This window comes from Eleutherodactylus coqui, chromosome 1 (genome assembly GCF_035609145.1).
Source record: "Eleutherodactylus coqui strain aEleCoq1 chromosome 1, aEleCoq1.hap1, whole genome shotgun sequence".
Lineage (NCBI taxonomy): Eukaryota > Metazoa > Chordata > Amphibia > Anura > Eleutherodactylidae > Eleutherodactylus > Eleutherodactylus coqui.
In genome coordinates this window covers 444,823,561-444,840,284 of record NC_089837.1, presented here as the reverse complement: position 1 = coordinate 444,840,284, position 16,724 = coordinate 444,823,561, and the positions used below count along the sequence as shown (strand labels likewise).

The 16,724-nt window shown below is 41.7% G+C and overlaps 1 protein-coding gene across 4 annotated transcripts in view; it reads left to right on the top strand.

Moving 5' to 3' along the window:
* Positions 1 to 16,724, top strand: part of FRY (FRY microtubule binding protein) — a 304,066-nt gene that overhangs the window by 160,032 nt on the left and 127,310 nt on the right. For all 4 annotated transcript variants that reach the window (XR_010787154.1, XM_066582996.1, XM_066583004.1 and 1 more), the window contains exons 13-20: positions 1,562 to 1,670; positions 3,149 to 3,235; positions 3,387 to 3,558; positions 4,075 to 4,207; positions 6,017 to 6,124; positions 7,940 to 8,195; positions 15,175 to 15,357; positions 15,695 to 15,781. Coding sequence is in view for 3 of the 4 variants with exons in the window: in XM_066582996.1 (XP_066439093.1) it covers positions 1,562 to 1,670; positions 3,149 to 3,235; positions 3,387 to 3,558; positions 4,075 to 4,207; positions 6,017 to 6,124; positions 7,940 to 8,195; positions 15,175 to 15,357; positions 15,695 to 15,781 (1,135 nt within the window). In the remaining variant the exon portion in view is untranslated. The remainder of the gene's footprint in view (positions 1 to 1,561; positions 1,671 to 3,148; positions 3,236 to 3,386; positions 3,559 to 4,074; positions 4,208 to 6,016; positions 6,125 to 7,939; positions 8,196 to 15,174; positions 15,358 to 15,694; positions 15,782 to 16,724) is intronic.

The following is a 16,724-nucleotide window of genomic DNA, read 5'->3' as shown; positions in this document are numbered from 1 at the left end:
AAGAAACTGTTGGTTGCACATAACAACCAATCTCGGCAAAGGTTTCATTTTCCAAGAGCACTATGATCATATTCATCATTGCACTCTGAGCATGCTCAGAGCATGGAAAACATAGAAACAGGGACTAAGAAGAGGTGGAATCCAGCCAGGAGTGGGAGGAATGGAGCTGACATCAGTCACTATCCAGTACTACTACAGTCCAGTGATTTGTATGCTTGGAATGCAATTAGAGATGAGCGAGCATACTCGCTAAGGACAATTACTCGATCGAGCAGTGTCCTTAGCGAGTATCTCCCTGCTCGGGAGCAATCTTTGCTCCCGAGCGGGCAGGTACTCGCTAAGGTCAATGCTCGATTGAGCAATTGCCCTTAGCGAGTATGCTCGCTCATCTCTAAATGCAATGATGAATGTGCCGTTAAAGAAATGAAAGCTGTGCTGAGATTGGTTGCTGTGGCCAACAAAGACAGGGTTTTTTTTTCTTTTTTGGTAGTCTCACAAATATCTCATATTACGTGCACCAAATTGTTTCCACCAATTTTGAAAGCGTGTAGAAGAAGGGGTGTGGTTAAAAGGTTTCTCTCTGTCATAAAGACCCCCCCATCCATGGCTCGTTCCAAAGTGTAAGTGTGACCCCTCTACTGCCAGTCTCCAGTGATCCCTTTGAGGTGAATGGAGCGGGTGTGCACGTGCGCAGCCATTCGCTACCATACACTTCAGGACGAGCCGCAGCTGGGGTGGCCACATAACAAGTAAAACCTGTCGTGAGGCAACCCCTTTAGGTCAGAAAATTTTTTATTGACCAATTACACTTTTTCTTTGTGCACAAAATACATATGTAAAGAACACCAGCCATGAGAAGGCATAGGAAAAATAAAAATTGCCTTAGACTGCCTTCACATCTGTGCTGGAGCCTCTGTTCGGGTTTTTTTTCCAGTAGAACGCCAGGCAGCTGAGCAGAAACCGAATGGAGCCCATTATAGTCAATGGATACCGTTTGGCCCTCATAACACATACTCGTTTTGCAAGGGGATTCCTGCTCCCCGAATGTAGCAGGAAAATGGAATCCCCACTGCAGATGTGAAAGCAGCCTTAATAGATCTAGCCAGTTTCACCAACTTTATCATGTCCCATGCTTTTTGCTAAATTTGCGCAATTTGCACCATTTTTGCCATCACGGAAACGGAGTCTAAAAAAATGTGAAATCCATGAATGAGTTTTACTGTATTATTGTGTATTATTGTAATAAACTTCTATCCTGTTGTTGACCTGACAGCGGATACATTTTTGTTTGTGTATGTGATAGTTTATGGGATCTACTAGGAGATATTTGGTGTCACCGCTGTCCTGGGTGTGATCCGGGGTAGAGTGCTATCTGCATGGAGTTTTTATGTTTTTGTATGGTTTGTGTGGCGTGGGTTTGCTTACAACACTCTGAAGTTTGGTGCATGCATTCATTTTCTATAAAAGTGTCCTTTTTTGAACCTATGTATTGCGGGTAGGAAAATACTAATAATTTCTGGTGCGTGTTGTAATCCTAATGACTGTGTTTTCTTTACAATAGCCGTCTAACAACCATCATTGGGACGCTTTTTCCTAAGGGTTCTCGAGGGGTGGTCCCCCGAGACATGCCCCTCAACATCTTTGTCAAGATCATACAGTTCATTGCACAGGTACTACTCAAAGACTATAAATCCCCTTAGTGTCCAGCATCTGTATATATACAAGTCCTAATTCTCTATGCACAATGCAGCTGGGATATATGAGAGGAGCAGAAGTCAAGCACTGCCACTCCATGCATATGAAGACCTCTTGAGATTGGTGGGAGTACCAGGAGCTCGACCCCCTTCAATTTGAAAGATATCTCCTATCCTATGAATTGGGAATGACTTTTAGTCTTGGTACAACCCCTTTAACATTTGCCAGAGGTTCCTGCCAGCAGCTTGTCTAATCTCCCTATTAAACCTTAATCTGAAGTAAATCTAAATGCTCGACAAAATTTAGCAAACATGTTTTGGTTAGTTTAGGAGGGATAGTTTTGGCCAAATGGGGTGTTTGGCTATCTTATGACTATGGCCAACTTAAATAAGCATTCCCATCGCATAATGTTACAGCAGATCACTAAGATATAGCATAATATTACGAGTGGTGTTGAAAAGAACATGTCCTTTGCTTGATGTCTTCTAGTGCAATTAAGATTTTCAAGTGGTGGCAACTGCATCCCAGAAGTCCGGATCTTGATCAAGATTCTGAAAGCCTGAAAACAAACACAATATATAGGGTTATCACAAGTGATCTTCAAGATCTAAAACCCCCATAACTAATGTTTAATGACACTCAGATACATAAATTTGATATCAATGGAAAAAAAAACTCAAAACGTTTTCTTGTACAACATCAAAAATGTTTTCCATATCCAAGGTGTTCAGTGTGAGACCCACATGCAGCCTGTAGTCCAGTTCCTGCCATACACATTGTAGCGTATCAGGACTGACTTGGAGTACCACTTATAAATTGTGTGCCCGCTGGGTGGATCTTCACCAAACCTCGTTCGAAAATGACATTGCACACTAACAACAGACTGGTAGACGGGAAAATCAAGGACAAGAAATGTCTCTTGTCTTCAATGGCAGCTATTTTAACGTATAGCCACCTAGCAATAACAATGGCAGAATAAAACTTTTTTGGCCTTGTTTAGCAAAACTGTCTTACTGTCCTTGTTGGCCATAGCAACCAATCACAGCACAGCTTTCATTATACCTCAGTAGCTTGAGAAATGAAAGCTGTGCTGTGATTGGTTGCTATGGGCAACAAGGACATCTTACTGTCAGACACTTTTGCTAAATAAACTTTTTGAGTTTCTGTTTCCATTGATATTAAATTTATGTATCTGAGTATCATAAAATGGGAGTTATGGGGGTTTCAAAATGGGAAGATCATTTATAATAACCCTGTATTAAAAATTAAATATTTCTTCCCAATCTTGTGGCCATACTACAATGTACAATGCTCAACATTAAATCGACTTCTTATAATGTGCCAGCCATGTTAACAGACTGCTACATCTGTGCTAGACCTTTTACGTTTTATTGTACTGTTTTTACAAGCTGATTCATACATTTCCATGTTTCCTTTTTACTTTCTGCTTCAGGAACGTCTAGATTTTGCTATGAAAGAAATTATTTTTGACCTTTTGTGTGTTGGCAAAGCAGCAAAAGCTTTCAGTCTCAACCCAGAGGTAAGTTGTTGTTTTTTTTCTTTGAAAACTCCCCAACAAATCCCTGGAAAGTGCATTTTATAGTAAATATCTGCTGTAAAGAATAGAGATTTGTGGACCGACCTTCTACTTAACCCTTATTTCATTTTACCTTTTCTACCCATCACCGCAGAGAATGAACATTGGCTTAAGGGCTTTCTTGGTGATTGCTGATAGTTTACAGCAGAAGGATGGGGAGCCACCCATGCCGGTGACGGGAGCTATTCACCCTTCGGGTAACACCCTACGTGTGAAGAAAACCTACCTAAGTAAAACACTCACAGAGGATGAGGCAAAAATGATTGGTGAGAAACATATAATTATCTTCCAGAGTTCGTCATATAAGCAAATCAGTTGGAATGTTGCGTTCACACAACAGAGTCTGATGCAGATTTTTCTACATGGACATCTGCTCTAAAAGCTGCAGCAGAAATCCGCATCTAACCAAGGACTTTCTGCTTCAGGTTTAGTGGACAAAATCCATGCGCAGAATTTCCGATACGATTCCGTGTTGATCCACATTAAGAAGTGACATGAAACAGAATGCAGTCGGAAAAATGTGCTTTGGATTCTGGGACCCTACATACAAACTAATATGTACAACATGACGTTGCAAGGAATAAAGACCATTGCCTCCACTCTTGTCTTGTTTGTATGGTTAGAATGGATTTCATTAGATGGTGGGATGTACAGATGTAGTTGTTCTAAATTTGTCATTTGGCATAACGTGATTTCGAATAGGACTGTGACGGTAAGCCTACTGGTGCACAAAAAGAAACTGTTAAACGCATCTCCAATTCTTGCCTGCTCATTTTCTCCAGGCATGTCCCTGTATTACTCTCAAGTACGGAAAGCAGTAGACAACATTCTCCGGCATCTTGACAAAGAAGTGGGAAGATGCATGATGATGACGAATGTACAGATGTTGAACAAGGAACCTGAAGACATGATCACGTAGGTAGTTTCTTGAAATGAATCATCGTTCACCAACTTAAGTTTTTGAAAGTTATTGCTATGGATATGGTTGGTGATTTCGATACACACAATGGAGGAGAATATAGTAAAGCGATGCATACACCAGTCCAAAAAAATTGTCCATCTTGGGCTGACCTTAAGTCAGAAGATGAATTCTACATCCGCTATGATAAGGCGATGACTCCCTGACCATGTAATATATTAATGTCTTGTGTCCGTCGGAGTGTTCTGGCTCGTAGAGAACCCTTCACTGTCCCTTTTATGACATTCATATTTTCTAATAATGCATAAGACGTCTTCACAAGTCAGCCCATTTAGCAAATTGAAGAAAAATCTGGCACTCAATGTTGCTGAAATATTTAGATTTTTATTTCATATACACGATCCACAGAAAATTATTCAATATGGCGGTCAATTCAAGACTTTCCTCAGATAGACGAGATTGCTTAAGTAAGCATCTTACTGATTTGGAAGGCAACCAATGAGAAGCAAACTTCCTTCCATATAAGTAAGATGCTTACTTAAGCAATCTCAACTATCTGATGAAGGTCTTGAATAGAGATGAGCGAGTATACTCGCTAAGGCTAACTACTCGAGCGAGTAGTGCCTTAGTCGAGTATCTGCTCACTCGTCTCTAAAGATTCGGCTGCCGGCGGGGAGCGGTGGGGGAGAGTGGGGAGGAACGGAGGGGAGATCTCTCTCTCACTCTCTTCCCCCCGCTCCCACCTGCTTACCGCTGCAACTCACCTGTCACCTGCGCCGGAAGCCGAATCTTTAGAGACGAGCGGGCAAATGCTCGACTAAGGCACTACTCGCTCGAGTAATTAGCCTTAGCGAGTATGCTCGCTCATCTCTAGTCTTGCATTGACTGAAACGTTGAATGATTTTTTGACTGTGGATTTTGTATATGAAACAAGCATCTAAATAATATTTTTGCAACACTAATGAGTGACAGATTTTTCTTCATTATATTTATATAAGGGTTTGGACACTATTGAAAAACCACCAAAGTACTGCAAAAAATTTTTTTTTTCCCGAAAGGCCTCTTTCACGCCAGCATTTTAAAAAACAGAAGTACTGAATGCAGCATATGAGGGGCACAGTTTGTGCCCAACAGACCCCATTAACCACAATGAGCTTCGTCAGGTTTCTGTAATGCATCCAGGCAATATAGTGCAGCACACTGCACTATTTTCTGCTGAATCCGCACTAAAGGCTCTGAATTGAGTCTCTGATGCAATTGTGAACATAGCCTAACCTTAAAATCACCCTAAATATACTAATCATGTGCATGCTTTTGTCATATATTGTCAGATCTGGTGCTACACCTGTGCTCTTTTACTGCTATGGTTTAACCTTCCTGCACTGAACTGATAAGCTCCATCCATTTGTGTTGAAGGTTAAATTTCCTTTGCGTCATGCATTCTAAATACGGCCGTCGTTTGAGCTCTACGTTTGTGAACAAATGAATTCACATTTATAAATGCCTCTCTATGAATCACTGGCTTCAGCCACTTTTTTGCAAAGTGAGAACATTGCTTCCTGCCATGGAAAAAAATCCTATTGCATGTCTTCTGTTGCTCCGTGTATTTTGCTGATTTATTTTTCATGCAAGATGTCTTGAGAAACTCTATAATAAAGTAAACAGAACCAAATGTCGTTATCATTGTAGCGTGCCCAAGTCTTTCATTGTCAGCCAGTAGTCTTCTGTGATTGCAGTAATTACTTGTGTATATATAGGAAGTGTGCAGTCTGCTCTAATCTCCATGTACCATTTTGACATTTCAGTGGAGAACGAAAGCCAAAGATTGACCTCTTCAGAACATGTGTTGCAGCTATTCCTCGCCTACTTCCTGATGGGATGTCAAAACTGGAGTTGATTGACTTACTTTCCAGGTGTGATGCTTTACACTGCGTATAAAAACTTTGGAAAATTACTTTGTATGATAATTCTAGTACATTAAGGATTATAGACTTTGGATGAGAATGATGTTTCTCGAGAATGTCATGTCTACTGCTCGGGCCTTCAGACTTCTCAGTGATATGCTCATCATTCCTGTGATAGCATTCATTCCTCTTGTTGGGTCATCTTCTTGTCCTTTAACTCTTCCATGTATCATTGTATTTCCTATTGAATTGGGTTTTCTAATAAGGTTACCAGTTATTTATGCTTCAAGGGGGGGTTGTCTCCACTACTACATGGAATCCTACCAATTATCAGTTGATATCATCTGGGGAAGCCACATGTTGCCACTGCAGGGGTAATAGAGTGTAACATGGCACCAATTTAAATTCATTGGATCCTCTTCTTTCTTTTTTGTGCATATGGGATGAGGCTATCTCATCAATGGAAAATAGATATGATTTAGTCAAGTTACTTTTTTTTAGGTACTTAAAGGGTTGTACTAAGATAAAAGGGGTATTCCCAATTTGGCTTTTCATAGCCAAAGTTGGAAACCATTGCCATGGCTACTGGCCTACATTCACTTCAATAGGACTCAGCCTGCAGCACTAACCTTGGGCAATTGTGCAATGTACAGAGCTGTTTGAAAATAGCAAGAAGTGGGACAACCACTTTGAAGAGCCTGAATTGGATTTTAACAGATTCACCTACAAGTAGATAATGGTAGAGAATATAGAAGAAAATGGCCAATACTACCCCACCACCATCACTGCTTCAGCAGTGACCACCACTGGTCCTGCAACAGAGACATTTTTTACATCATTACTGTGACTACTGCAGCCAATCATTGACCTCAGCAGTCTAGTATCGTATGAAAGTGCCCTGCTGAAGCCAGTGATTGGTTGATCACGTAAATGTGCATATCATCATTGCTGCAGAATTACTAGGGACTACTAGAGAGGAGTACTGGATCAGCAGGTGGACTTAAAGGGTCAGCACAAATTTTATTTTTCTCATACCATTCCTTGTTTTGTGACAAATTTCGTAAAATCTTGGACAACCCTTTTAAGGTTTCTGAATAGAGATGAGCGAACGTACTCGTTTCGAGTAATTACTCGATCGAGCACCGCGATTTTCAAGTACTTCCGTACTCGGGTGAAAAGATTCGGGGGGCGCTGGGGGGCAGGGGGAGGCGTGGCGGAGCGGGGGTAGCAGCGGGGAACAGGGGGGAGCCCTCTCTCTCTCCCTCTCCCCCCCACTCCCCGCTGCAACCCCCCACTCACCCACGGCGCCCCCCCCGAATCTTTTCACCCGAGTACAGAAGTACTTGAAAATCGAAAGAAAAAGAAGCACTACTTAGTGCAGCAATGCATCATTGCACCAAAGAAATATTGTATGCTGCAGTATTTATCTACTGTGCAAACTAGGCGCAACATCGGTGTAAAACCTGTAATAACCGCTGCCTCTCTTTGAACAGACAGGTTGGAATGCTCTATCATATCAGGAATAGATAATATAAAGATCCAGGATTCACTGGTGTTGCCAATCAAGGAGGACATCAGATGAGGTTAAGAAAAGCCATATAGAGACAGCTGTTTTGGGGGGGTTCTTGTTCATCGTCAGTGTACAGTAGTCTTCATCTCATCTGATGTTCTCCTTGATCAGTGGCACCAGTGAATCCTGGATCTTGATCGTATCTTATTTTTTTATGTCTAATCTGTGTTCTAATATTATTTTCTTTGGTTAGTGGCAGTGTTTCTTAGCAGTAACTGATGGTGTTACTTCATTTGTTTCATACGTCCTTGCAGACTGTCTATCCACATGGATGATGAACTGCGGCATATTGCACAGAACTCTCTCCAGGGTCTTCTGGTTGACTTTGTGGATTGGAGGGAAGATGTATTATTTGGCTTCATTAATTTTCTGCTACGTGAAGTGAATGATACCCACCAGACGCTCCTCGATACATCTCTCAAGATGCTGTTGCAGTTGCTCACCCAATGGAAGCTCGTAATTCAGACCCCTGGGAAATCGTATGAGCATGCGAGAATCAGGACATCAGAGGTAGGGTGTTTATTCCTCTCATATCTTTTTTGAAGTGTCCAGATGGGATAGTCGTTTATATCTTGTCTGGTCTCTTTCATTTATAAGGTTTTTCACATTTATAGAATCTAGTGCAAGTTGTGGTATACACAGTCGTAAGCTGTCAGGTTTGTCTTATCGCCTTATATAGGAAATATCAAGCTGGTTCCCATGGATTAAAGGAATACTAGACTAAGCAGTAAATGACTAAAAATATAAACTTAACAGAAAATAAATTCATGGGGGGTTGTCTCCACTACTATATACAATCCTACCAATGATCAGTTGATATAATCTGGTGAAGCTATAGGTGGCCACATGTTGCCACGGCAGTGTAACATGGCACCCATTTGAATTCATTGTATCATTTTCTTTCTTTTTGTCCATATGGAAAATAGTCATGATTTAGTCAAGTTACTCAAGTTTTTTGAGGTACTTAAAGGGTTGTACTAAGATAAAAGGTGTCAGATAAAATAATAGGTTTGTCTTCTCTTAATCCTCTCTACTTCAGCTTTGCACTTTCTGAGGGGGGAAGTTTAGCTAAAGACGTAGAGCTTAGATTGCCTGGTGTTACAATTGTGGTGATACAAGATTGTGAACCCTTAATGGGACACTGAGCAGTGACTGGACTGGAGCCAGTTCTGGGCTAGAAGAAAACGTTAATGAACTGCAGGAGCAAAGTCCAAGAGCTAGACAGAATCTAAGGGGCTGTACTAATACCAGTAGAAGTAAAGCAGATGTAACTTGGCAGCGGAGAAGACTTGGCATGGTGGAGAGTAGTACAGTTGGCCTGGTTTGGCAAGGTGTTAAATTGGCCCTTGAGAATGAAACAATTTGAATCTAGAAACTATGACTTGTGAACAGACCAGGAATAGTGTGACTCTAACAAGACCAGGTGACTTGGAGCAAACTACACAGAACTGCATAGAATCACCATGACACTGTAACACTAACTGGCAAACAAGCAATGACCGAAAGAACAGGAATTGGGTTTTAGGCTGGGCTGCTACGTTGTGGCAACCATATGTGTTTCAAACCTTTCCCATGCACTGTAACCAGTGGCCACCAAAACTTGCCAATAATACCACGAATATTGTCTGGCCATTGGCTTCTTCGGAACCAAACTTAATTAAACATCAGACACAGGTGGAAAATGAGAGTCCAGGGATGGATTAACTGTAGAGTTGCTGGAGAGGTGAATATGTCATAAACCACCTATATCCAATGACATCCAACAGACCAGGAAAAAGTTAAGAACATGTTGCTTCGTAATGTCTGGTGCTCATTGGAGAATGTAATAGGGGAAGTTGCTGCTGCAACACTCTACTATCCAACCAAAGATTGATCTGATATGAGGACCATGACTGTGGAAAGGATGCAAAATGAACAAATGCTTGTTTCTTTTTTTCTGAAAGGGAATAGAACAAGATCAGGAAGATGGAGATATCATGGCGAGTCTACCCGCTGTTTTTTCTGTTTTGCTCACTTTAGACTTGGTGTCCTATTATAGCACCCTTTTACTGACCACCTCTAGTCATAGTTTTGCATTGTTGTTACATTTAGTTGTTGTAGAAATTCAGTAGGTTGTAGCGGGGGCATCTGTTCCCCAAATTCAGTGTTATGGTTTCAGGTCATTTAATGTTGTGCTTTACACCTCTTATGTTTTATAGCGATTTTCTGGCTTTTGTATAGTAATGAGGTTTTTTTTTATGAGAAGTGTACTAGATACCAATATATAATCTTCTAAAGAATTAGATTGAAAAATACACATTTATTGTCTGGCGGAGAGATTTTTATATTCCATGAACTCAAGCACATCCTATTGAGTAGACATTAAAATGTTACCTTTAGTAGCACCACTTCACTATTAATCAAAGGCCTCCCAAAGGTGTATATGAATATGGCTAAAATAAAGGCACTCATTCATGGCTGTAATTGCAAACATACAAATTAAAATCCGTATGAGCTGATCACAAGGAGCACATTTTCAGACTTAGAGCATGTATGAAGAATATCTCAAACGCGGTGTCCATTATAATTGGAGCCCACCATTTATTTTGTCCAGTGTATTTTAGAAAAATGAAATCTGAATTCTGATTGTTGGTAACAACATCAGAGTTTTCTCAGAAACTATTTCAGTACCTGAATGTACCATGTTATAGAACAGAAGGAGCTGAGCAGATTGCTATATAGTTCTATGAGGGAAGATTCAGTATAACTTGTATTTTATGCATTTTAATTCTCGCTCCTTCTGGGTTTAAGGCCTCCCTCACACAGGGCGTTTTCAGAAATGCAGCGTTTTTCAACGCTGCGTTTACTGCAGATTCCGCCCCAAGGATGCTGAAAAGAAAAAAAAAGCAATACTCACCTAGCCGCTGCAGTCTGGGTCGCGGCCGCTGGTCTCTGCCGCTGATCCGGGCTTCCTCTGCACTCAAGTCTATTGTCGTAGGCCAGGTTTGAGAACCCCGCCTTCAGCTTGCTCGATGCCCAATCACAGCCCTTCATTGACTGTCTCAGCCAATCAGATCTTGCCGGCGCTGATTGGCTGAGACAGTCAATGAAGGGCTGTGATTGGACATCGAGCGCGCCGATAAGCAATCACAGCACTCTATTGCTGGAGGCGGGGTTCTCAAACCTGGCCTACGGCAATAGACTTCTGGGTGCAGAGGAAGCCCGGATCAGCGGCAGAGACCTGCGGCTGCGACCTGGACTGCAGCGGCTAGGTGAGTATTGCTTTTTTTTTCTCTACCTAGCCTGGACTGATTTTCGGGGTAGGACTTCTACTGCAAACCCTCACCCCGAAAATCAGCGAGCGGTTAACGCTGCCAAAAACGCGGCACCAAGTGTTGCCGCGTTTTCAGCAGTGCTAAAACCGCTGCCCATTCATTTTAATGGGCGACGCAGGGCTGAAAACGCCCAAAAGTAGAACTTGCATCGCCATCAAAGAGCAGCGTTGGAAGGCGCTGCGTTTTCAGCCCTGTGTGAGCAGCCCCATTGAAATGAATGGGAGTGTTGTACAGCGTTTAGCGCTGGGCTGAAAAGGCAGCGTTAAATGCTGTACAAAACGCCCTGTGTGAGGGAGGCCTAAGAGTCCAGTGGGCGGTCCTATCGGGGATTGACAGCCTTCCAGGTATAAGTGTGCTTACAGAGATATGTCAATCATTGATTAGGACCGCCTACTGGATTCCTACATCCAGAAATAACAGGAATTAAAATGAATGAAATGCAAGTCGTACTGAATTGTACTTCCATAAAACTATATATCAATCTGCTCAGCTCCTTCTGCTCTCTTATAAGCTGCCCACAGATAGAACTGCGTGTTCAAGATGACAGATTTTCTCTAAGCCTTAGAGTCCCTTTTAACTTTCGTAGCAGATTCCCAGTTATTTCTTGTCATGGTGCAAGTTCATTGAGCATTGTATGAACCAGAAAATAATCTTAAATGGAAATATTGTAAGTTAATGTGCTGGACCGTTAATTCTTATAATCGTGATATTAAGATTTTCGTGCCTTTTTCGGGTTTTTTATTTTGTGCTACAACCCCCCCCCCCCCCCTACCCCTTTACTTTTTGAAGTGAAGAGATGTTTTCAAAATTCAATGGCTACCTTGCCAAAAGAGGACCTGCCATAGGATGAAGTCACTAGGGCTAGCTCCATGACTGTGTTCGAGTTTTTTCGGGGAGGTCGGGTCTCATGCTCACCTCCCTTTGCTCAGACAGTTCCTCTTAGGTTCAGCTCCCGGCACTGTCAATGATAAGTCCAACATGACTGAGCAGTGGGGACCTCCCACTTGACACATTAACAGTGTCTGCAGCTGTAACCTAAGAAGAGCACATTCCACTTAAGGCAGGAAGGGAGTAGGTGAGGCCGTGACGGTAGAGCCATGCTGCTTGTCCTGGTGACTTTATACCAGGACAGTTCCTTTTTAAAGGAAGGTACCTTATTTTTTTTTACTAAAACATATTGGATCCCATATCAAAAATAAGAATGGGCCCCACCACCTTGTTACACCCATGCATGAAGCAGTTATCAGGCGCTAAACACAAAATGCCATGCCCATCATATATGCGCTCCACTGCACAGTTTTAAGTTGTTGGTGCCAAAAGTTCATTTCTGTGGTGCCTTGCAGGCAAGGACGTAACTTACATAAAACACATACATTTATGTAATCTCTGAAATATCATGGGCATTCTGTGGTATAGATACCCAGAATGGTGCAGCTCCCATTGAGATTGGATGATTCTAGCTATACAATAAACATGGGTGAAATGGAACATCATTTGCTTTTCCTACTTTAATAGGTAAAGTCTTAAATGCCAGAGTCTGCAGAAGCATGTAGTTGTGCTGTAGCTGATGTATTTCACAGTGACTCGGTTCACAGAATAGATGCTTCTACTGGTAGTAGATGACTCGTGCATATGTAATATTTTAGCATTTTAGTTATTTTTATAGCCGGTCAATTCCTTTTGGGATTGATTTGCTGCCATTCTGAACACTTCATCTTAATTATTTATGATGTGATTTTCGAAGAAATGAAACGTCTTCTACAAGGTCAGAGATGGAGTGTTATAAAAGAAGACATGCAGTCTAAATAATTTAATCCTGTAGTGACTAGCCAAAAATGTTAATGTATTAAAAAAAAATATGTTATGAAGTTGGATTTAAATGTGCATTTAGCAAGTCATCTTTTTGCATGTGTCTTCAAAGTAATAATTCTGGCTAGTGTGGATGTAAATTTTTTTTTATCTCGGATGTTATAAATATCTGATAGGGGTCTGGAAAAAAGGGGGTTTATTGGCCCTTGTTACAAGTACATGACAAGTAGCGGCTGCTGTAGTGAAAAGGGGTGTTTCGGAGGACCCCGTGTTCCCAACAGGTGAGGCTCCCATAGATGGGTCCAACGTCTATTAGACAGTTACGGCATATACCACAGCTGTCGGAGATTAAAAAAAAGAACAAGAAAACTTTAATACATGATATACACTGAATGGCCATTTTATTAGAGAGACCACTCCTTTCAAGATTGGAGTGTCCCTGTATGGAAATTAGACACATGACTTGGGAGTGCAGCATAAAATCGAGTGAACATGTTTTCCTTGGATCAGTTCCAGTGTGAATCCGCAACAGAATGGTAAAGTCTAGTAATCTGATCATCGGGGCCAGGATTTCATACACTCAGTTAGTCTTGTGGTATTTTCTGGAACAATTGTGTGGAGAATATATCAAGAATTGCATGATCGAGGAAAATATCCAGTGAAGAGGAATCCTGTGGATCTAAACAACCCATTAACAAAAGGAGTCAGAGGAAGATGTCAAGAATCATTCTGATGAACAGGCTGTGTACGGTCATTGTAGCCGAATATCACAGCCAATTAACATGTCTGAATGCATAGCTTGTTGTTCCTTAGCATGGATGAGCTATAACAGCAGATGACCAGCTTTAGCGCCATTCCTTTCTAGGAGATACAGGAAGGCAAGACTCCAATCATCAAAAATTGGACCACTGAGCAGTGGAGAGACATCATCTGGTCAGATGAATCCAGATTTCTGTTGCACTGTGCTGATGACAAGATCAGAATTTGGCACAATCAGCATGAATGGATGAACCCTTCCTGTTGGGTATCAATAGTTCAGGCTGGTGGAGTAATACTGTGGGGAATGTCTTCTTGGCGCACCCTGCATCCTCTGATACCTGTGGATGAACTCCACTATGAATTACTGTGGTTCTGAAAGCAAAAGGAGGCCCAACGCTACTAGATGATGGTATCTGTGATATAGTGGCCATTCAGTGTATAATGTGTGTTGATCGAAAAAATATGTTTTTTATTACTATCTGAGAAATTATAATTTAATGTATTAGTACTATAGACACATTATCCTTAAGTTTTGGTACAAATGAGTTTTCAGTAAGAGTTGGTAATGGTCCAGCAACTTGTACTCCCCACTGTCATGTAGGCACACAAGGAGGGTCTTACTAGAGAATCATGATGCTGTACGACTTGTACATTGCTCCCATTACGTTAACAGTTGTAAAGAAAGGGGCCATATAGAGTATTTGCACAGGAGCCCTTTGCTGTCTGTAACCACTCTGGTATGATTGTAGTTCTTTGTCACAGTCATCATCAACCGTTTTAATAAACTTAGGCCTCATGTCCATGGGCAAAATATGATTTTAAATCCGCAGCGGATCACCCGCATGCGGATCCGCATCCCATAGGGATGCATTGACCACCCGCGGGTAGATAAATACCCGCGGATGGTCAATAAAAGTGAATAAAAATATGGAGCATGAAAAAAAATGGACATGCTCCATTTTCATGCGGGTCTCCCGCGGGGACGGCTCCTGCAGGCTTCTATTGAAGCCTATGGAAGCCATCCGGATCCGCGGGAGACCTAAAATAAGAATAACTTACCCGCAGCGGACCGGGCAGGTCTTCTCTTCTTCACGGCCGAATCTTCTTTCTTCGGCCCGACGGATGTGCCTGGCGCATGCGCGCGGCACGCTGCGGGCGTGCTGAGCACATCCACCGGCCGAAGAAAGAAGATCCGGCCGTGAAGAAGAGAAGACCTGCCCGGTCCGCTGCGGGTAAGTTTATTCTTATTTTCAGCACTCATGTCCGCGGGGCAGGAGGGACCCGCTACGGATTCTCCATGGAGAATCTGCAGCGGATCTGATTTTCCCCGTGGACATGAGGCCTTATTACTGTATAATGAACAACCCAAAAAACGTAAATCCAGCACCAACTATCAAATTTTCATAAAACTTTCATGCTTTATTATGCAACATTTTTAAAAACCACCAAGATAAAACCACCCAAACATTTCCGTGTTTCAGACCTATAACTGGTCCTTACTCATAACTAGGTGTAACACGGACAAGATAATTAATACGGTGCACCATTATCCACACATTTGTGTAATGTTTCCTTAACTAATTACTCCTATGTATTTCTTCACCCAGCTAATTCCCAATGGCTCCAGTCACAGGATACAGTCTGAACGGGGACCTTATTCCAATGTATTGCATGCGGTGGAAGGATTTGGACTGTTGTTACTTTGCAGTTTTCAGCTTGCTACTCGAAAAATGGCAGTTTTAATACTCAAAGAAGTCCGAGCAATATTTACTGCACTGGGACAAGCCGAGGTAAGAATTGTGGCATAGATCCATTTGCTGGCAAAATGCCATTAGACTCATCCCCATGGCATTTTACACATTGATGAAAGTAATGATACCTTTAGAGCAGTGTTTCCCAACTTCAGTCCTCAAGGCATCCCAACAGGTCATGTTTTCTGGATGACCTCATTATTGCACAGGTGATGTAATTATTGGCAGTGTCTCAGACATTGACACAAGTGTTTGTGCTATATCCTGTGAACATGACCTGTTGGGTACCCTGATGACTCGAGTTGGGAAACACTGCCTTATAGGTTGATTTCAATTTTTTTTCATATAAGAAGTTAATTGCTTATATTGATTACAGGAAGATGACAAGCCGATGATTGATGTGTTGGATCAGCTCAGTCCTTCTATACTTGAAAGCTTTCTACATGTTGCAGTGTCCGATTCTGTAAGTAGTTTTCAACATCCTTGGCCATGTGAGCTTCATCAGGTTGAGATATATATCTACAATATAGACTTTATATGACCGTCAGGTACAATGTAGTGGAGTGACAGACCACTTGATCAGCCATGAGCAGGGGCGTAACTATAGAGGGTGCAGGGGATGCGGTTGCACCCGGGCCCAGGAGCCTTAGGTATGGGTATGGGTACAGATACAGATAGAGGGGGGGCCCCAGCTCACCTTTTGCATCAGGGCCCCTGAGCCTTTACTTACACCCCTGGCCATGAGGCTATTTGTGCAATCCATTCCGGACCTAAGGAAATGTCCTGTCTGTGGACCGCTGAATTTTTATTTATTACCATACCATAGTTACATACAAGAGCTATATAATTTAAGTGTAGAAACAATCTTGGATCCTGTTATGTCAATCAGGAGAGCATTTCCTACAGAAACACTTTGGAAAAGGCTTTCCTGATTATACAAGATGGAATCTGATCCAATTCTTGGCACAAAATATACAGCGCTCAAATGGAGCTTTATTATGCATTGTGAATAAGACTTAAGTTGGTGAATGGCCAGATCCTGTTTACTTTGTTGTTGCGAGTGATTGCCAAATCAGGACTTTATCCTATTACTTAATCCAAGGCTCTTGTGACTTGGACCTAATAATATTAACCTTGACCCACATAGTCTATATAGACTACAAGCCTGATAAGTCTCCAACCCCAAAAACACTGTTTACATTCTTCTTTTTTTTGGACCCATTTGTATTTGCTGAATGAAAAGATAGTGATGTAAAAAAACATTTTTCAAGAAATAGAACTGTGGAATTACAAACTTTAAAACCGAGAATAATAATAATAATAATCTTTATTTGTATAGCGCCAACATATTCCGCAGCGCTTACATAGACAGGGGGGAATACAGAAAGACAAAATACAAACATTAC